At 44.1% G+C, this 6,275-nt stretch overlaps 1 protein-coding gene across 1 annotated transcript; it reads right to left on the bottom strand.

Moving 5' to 3' along the window:
- Positions 1 to 3,337: 3,337 nt before the first annotated feature.
- On the bottom strand, positions 3,338 to 3,952 carry LOC138492912 (olfactory receptor 10R2-like). Its single transcript, XM_069620214.1, has one exon. It carries the CDS (start codon positions 3,950 to 3,952, stop codon positions 3,338 to 3,340), a length of 615 nt encoding a protein of 204 aa, XP_069476315.1.
- Between the last annotated feature and the right edge of the window lie 2,323 nt (positions 3,953 to 6,275).

The raw sequence follows: 6,275 nt of genomic DNA, 5'->3' as shown, positions 1-6,275 counted from the left end.
TGCTGGGAAAGGTTTTTATCTAGACTTCACTGGGAGAGCTAAAAAAGCTCACATGCTCTGAAATCTTATTTAACCTTTGTCCTTCCTTTAATCATTCCTTTTTGCCAACCTCAGAATTTACAAAGTGTACAAGTGATATATAAATGCCATTACGGTCCTTGTTAGTGAAATCACCTCAGGGTGTAGGAAGTGCGTATGAAGCATCCCTAAAGAGTATCTACTTGCTTTGGGTTGATTCTGGGAAAGTATTTTGAAGTGTATTTTTATTGTTGCACATTGCCCTTTTTAAAGAATGCTTTTTAAAACCTGACTGTTAAATAAATAAATAATTATTTTACTAGAGCACCTGGAGTGTAAGTGTGATTTGGATACTTGTATTGGTGGATTTAAATGCTACAGCTCGACAGCTCACATGTCCCCTTGTTGAGATAGGTCTGGCTGCTCAGTCACACTACCAACAAGTGTAGTAGAGACCTATGCCAATAGGTGGGTTACCTTATACCAAGAGGACAAGGGTTATGCAGTCTCCCACAGGGTTACTACATTAATTCATGTATAACAACCCTTATCCTGGAGTGCGCTGTTGTCCTAAATCTCAGCTCATGTTTTGGCAGTCGGGAACTCTTCCCTGGCTCCCATGAGTATGACCTTCACAATCAGCCATAGACCTACTCCCATTTGACTGCTCACATTCCTGTCTAATTGTACAAAGTTGTAACTTGATATTTTTGTATTTGTGTGTACATGTGCGTTACCTGCCTTGCCTGGGGGTTGTGATGTGATAGTCAAGCAATAGAAGAGACCTCATTATTCTGTGTTTCCGACACAGCCTGTCTGGATTGAGGCCTACTGTCGAGTACAGTGTTAGTTCATGTTCTGTATATAATGTGCATGCAATGTATTGTATATAACACTTATGTGAAGCAAGAGGTTCTTTTCACTTGAATATATGTGTGCTTATACAATACCTGTGTCTCCTGCCAGTCAACTCTACCCACATGATCCCCCCTTGCCCCTATGCCCACCCCTCTGCATCCCCCATGTAATAGTGTTCATTCCACAATGTAAATCTTTCGGGAGGGGTGTTTGATGCATGTTATATTGTGTCTAATGGACACACACAGTTTGACTCTCGCAGATACACATGCTCAGGTTATTGTAATGAACACAGAGGATTTGCCCTAATTCATCCTTGAATGGCACCAGGGCTGTGGACTTACTGTGTTTGCTCCATAAGGGCAGAATTTCACGTAACGTATGTTTGCACAAGCTGGTTGCATGCAGCCTTTCCCTGTGCCCTATGGCCAACCAAGGGCAAGGGTAGTGCCTGTGGCTAAGGGTGAGGTCCACCTGTATATAAACTGACACGCCATGCCGTGTGGCTACATTGTGCAGTACACATGCTGGGACAATGATTTTACAGACTACTGGTGGGGCACAGCAATATCCCACCAGAATGGTCTAGGGAGTGGAAACATGACTTACGAACTCCACTATGCCACCTGTGGCTACATTTTCAGAATTATACCTTACCTCAGCTTGTGCGGCAGGAATCCTTTATGGCATCATCATGAACGGTGATAGCAGGTAGGCACTGTCCCCTGAAAATGTTTACATGGTTGTTATTTGCACTTATTGTTATGGTCTGTTGTTCAGTATTTGGCGTTCATGCATGCATGCATGTGCGTGCCAGTTCATACACACTGATGAGCAAGGTGTTTCCATATTTTCCCAATGCCAGGGCCCGGTAGAGTGTTGCCTGTTGGTTAATGTAGCTGTCATGTGTGATGCCAGGGAAATTGGCATTGACTTGTACGATCACTACTACGATCACTACATCTGTGTCACAGACAACCTGCACGTTGATGGCATGCCAGTGCCTGCAACTGCGGTGTATGTGCTCTGTCATTGGTTGAGGGGGGGCATAGCGCAACATGTGTACAGTCGAGGGCTCCAAGTACACGTGGAAGGTGTGCGACTGCATAGAAATCCTGGCACACACTCTGCTTTCCTCCACTGTTCTCAGCATATATATGTCCCAACGCAGACACGTATGTGATTTTATGCAGGCCAAGACATGGTGGAGACAGCGGGATTGTGTGGCTTGTGATATCCACTAACTCTGGCAGTGGGGCACTGGAAGGAGCCTGTGGCAATGAAATGTATTGCTGGCAGCACCATTTTAAAGGGGGTAAGTGCATGAGAGCAGATGGGTGATGCTAGGTCTCCCACTCCCTGACAAGGTCTAGGATGACATGGGGTGGGAACAGCAACCTGGTATACACCTGGTCATCAGGTATCCCAAACAGTGCGGTGCGTGTACCAAAAATCTGAGGCCTGGGCATCCTCCTCCTTCTGTGACCATGTACGATGGCTCCCACTATTGCAGTGTTCATTGCGGCTGTGTGACGTTAGTTTGGTGTGCATTGCATGCATTATATGCATTGGATCCTTTGCACAGTGACGTTACCCCTGCTATCATGTGATGGTTGGATCACAGGGTCTGCGTGTGCCATTTCCCATAATAAGGTTGGAATACATACATTTGTTTGGGTTTGCGGTGGATTAGGCGTGCCATTGCTTTGCATGTCCCATCCCTAAACACGCCCACATTATTCCTCATTCTGCATTGAAAACAGGGCATTTGCATATTCCACCCACTATTTTTATCTCTGCGCAGGCCCCACCCACAATCTGCAATACGCTTGACTGCTCGCATAGACATGCCGGACCAGCCAGGAGTCCCTGAAAGGTCCTGAAAAGTCCCGCAAAGTCGATTTCATGAATTGACGAAGGGGGGTTTTGCACATAGGATGGCCTGCAAAGTCTCTATTTTCCCCGCAAAGTGTTCCATGAATCGTGCCCTAAGTGATTCCCCTGTGATAAAAGGGATATCCAAAGAGTTCTGTCTACTGCTAATTGTTGACAACCCCAGTGATCCCCTGTCCGTCTGCTAAATCTTGTTTATTTCTGACCTTTGAAACAAGCCAGCCACTCCGACTCCATGCTTAACAGAGCCAACATAATAGATATAAAAACGTGAATTACTTTGGTGCCCAACAGTTTGGCCTCGATGCAACCATGCGGCATGCCCTCTTTAATACCATTGGGTCACTGCTGAATAACACAGTCTGTACAGAATCACCTTGGAGTCAGAAGCGATTTGTGCAGTACACAACAATGAATAGCTAGTAACTCATTACTACATTGTCACAATGTTCTAGCATATTAATAATACGCTCATTAATGCATTGTTACTGTATCTTTTCATAAAGTGGCATTGAACATTTTCATAATCACTGGACACATCACCTGTTTCATTTATTATTTCAAGTATTCATCCTTTTGGAGCGGGGCATTTTTTGGAAATCACCCGGATTACTTGCTTCTCAAAGGCACTCTTTACAGCGGCGTTTCGGAGACTATAGATGATAGGAATTATAATTGGTGTTATTAATATGAAGGTTAGAACAAAAAATCTGTCTTGATCTAAATGAAACGTGGACTTTGGTCGTAGATAGATAAAGCTAAGAAGACTGTATTGCACGATGACAAGAGTAAGGTGAGAGTAACAGGAGGAGAAGGCTTTCCATCTTCCAGCTGCACTGCGTATCTTCAGAATTGCGCCGATGATGCAAATGTATGATGCCAGCACCAGCAGGAAAGGGATGGTGAGAACTAACAAAGCCGAAAAAATGAAGATGACCTCATAGATGTAGAAGTGTTCATCGCAGGTGGATGCCAGGATGACCACTTGCCCAACGTCACAATAGAAATGATTGACCTCATTGGGCCCACAGTAGACCAGTTGGCAGACCAGGAAAACCTGTTCAACAGCAAGTAGGCATCCAATGACACCCGCAGAAGCCAGCAGATCCATGCAGACAATGTCACTCATGATGATGTTATAGTGCAGTGGGCGGCACACGGCCACAAACCGGTCATAGGCCATGGTCACCAACAACATGATTTCCGTATTCCCAAGAGCAACAAAGAAACATATTTGGGTGATACAGCCCGAAAAAGAAATTGCGTGCTTCGTTGAGAGAAGGTTGGCAAGGGTTAGAGGTACGATACACAATGTATAGCACAGCTCAGAAATGGACAGATTAAAGAGAAAGAAGTACATGGGAGTATGAAGACGATTATCAACAATTATTAGATACAGCAAGATCAGGTTCTCCCCTATGCCAATCAAGTATAGGAGAAAGATCAACACAAACAGTAAACCATGCTGCTCTGGAAAGCTTGGGAAAGTCAGCAAAATAAATTCAGAAACAGTGGTCTGATTATTTCTTTCCATTTCCTGCAGTCACTCCATTACCTGAAAGCAGAAGCAGAAGATTGGATATGAGAGCCTGTTCTACTAGCTGTAACTCAGGGCAAAACATAATTCCCTTGAAGGCACGGGGAATCATATTTTGTTGCATTTTCACTGTCACATTTTCAGCAGCATAAAAAGTCAAGATTCGATCACCTAATTATTGTATTAAGGCTCAATCACAAAGAACATAACTGAGAGAAAATTCTAGAAGACCCAACCTTCTGCATGTTTTCTTCTCTGAATAAAGAAGATAACCGTGATGGATGCTAGATAGGAAAACAAACAGATGCCCTTTAAATACTTAATGTTAAAAAACACAAAAAAAGCAAAACTAATGACAACAAATTAAAATCAACACTATACAAATAAATGAATCGCCAATTCAGCAAATATCAAAGGGGTAGGCTCACACGAGTTCAGTGTAAAGTTGCATAGTCTACTACCTGCATATCAATGTAAGACTTAGCCTATAGCCCCATCCCCATCGAATCACAAGTCCCCCTATTTTTGGGAGATTATCTGTACAGGTAAGCCAGCCCTGCATGGGAGAAGATCGGGAGTGACTCGTAGCGAAAGGTGTAGAGATTTCCAGAGGCACCACTTCTGGAGTTTGGGCTGTGTCCCCCTTCCTTGTGGAAAGAGCATTCAAGCATTTTTTTCACTTTGAGCCACAGCTCCTCCAGGACCCTTGTGTGCCTCTGATTGGCTCCCACGATTCGGCTAGAGCACTGCTGCACGCAAGAGAGAACTACACAGAGCCAGAGGGTGAAAAAAGAGGAACTGTGGAGGTGCAGTCTGGTAATGTGTGGGGGAAAATGAGCAAGACGTGCCCATCCTGTAATCTCTTCTCTACTTAGACATCTCCAGCTGAACTATGGGGGTCTTAAAGAGAGCTAGCCCCAGTCATATGGCCACCTACCACCACACGAACAGGGCTGATAATCTGGAATTAAGGCAGGGGGAAGAAGGTGAGAGCAAACAGAATAAGCAGCTTGGAGCTGCTATCATGCAGACAGTGAGAATACTAACATGTCTCAAGACCACCGCAAATCCTCTCTGGTTCCACTCTATCCCATTCCAATTTTACATTGCCAAAATGGCCTTGATGCTTGCCCTTTGATAGATGTTTGACACATATATTTGATACATGCTAAATACATGTTTTTGTACTGGCTAAAATCGATGATTTATACGCACCCAGAAAATGTTACAGAACCTTGATTTTGACAAAGGGCAATATGGTTATGGCTACAGTAAATTGGAGGGGCTAGAGGCCTCAAAGTGTCAATACGTTCAGAGTAGTGTGGGGGTTGCTCCCCCTGCATGCTCCTTCCTTTGCTTTGGGTCTCCTACCTAGAGTGCTAGGCAGGCTGTGTACATTCACCCAGTTCTACCATGTTCCTTCCATTCCTGGAATAGTCCCTAATTCTCCCACATCAATGGTCACTTGATGATTGTACTTCTTGTAGTCGACCTTCCATTCATTTTCTCTGAATATGCAAGAGGCAAGAAATACAAATCTGTCACTGCTGTCTATTTCCCAAAATGTGAATTTGATCCTGTGCAGTAATGGGGAGGCAGCTCTGAAGTTGGGAGGGCTGAGTCAAGAGATGACCTCGAGGATTGCATAGTTAATTTGACAGGCACTGTATCAAAGTGATTCATGCAATGACCTTGATGTATGTTGTCCCTGATGACTCCATGACTCTAGAAAGGAATACATCCTGCAAACCACTGTTATGATTTATTTCCTCCATCTTCAGTCTATATTAGTCTGGTTGTCTGAAAGTTGCCTGCCTGACCACACACAAAAACGGTTCAAGATGTTTGTGCTGTCCATAAAGAATAGTTGCTTCCCGAACCATACAGGGCCTGAGTCATGGAATATTCTGCACAGAATAAAAGAGAGTTGCATGCGAAATCACGTGCAAATTCCTGTATGTCGTTTCCT

Source organism: Ambystoma mexicanum, chromosome 10, assembly GCF_040938575.1.
Source record: "Ambystoma mexicanum isolate Mex_15411 chromosome 10, UKY_AmexF1_1, whole genome shotgun sequence".
Taxonomy (NCBI): Eukaryota; Metazoa; Chordata; class Amphibia; order Caudata; family Ambystomatidae; genus Ambystoma; species Ambystoma mexicanum.
The sequence above is the reverse complement of the archived record's forward strand: the minus strand, read 5'-3'. Positions and strand labels throughout refer to the sequence as shown.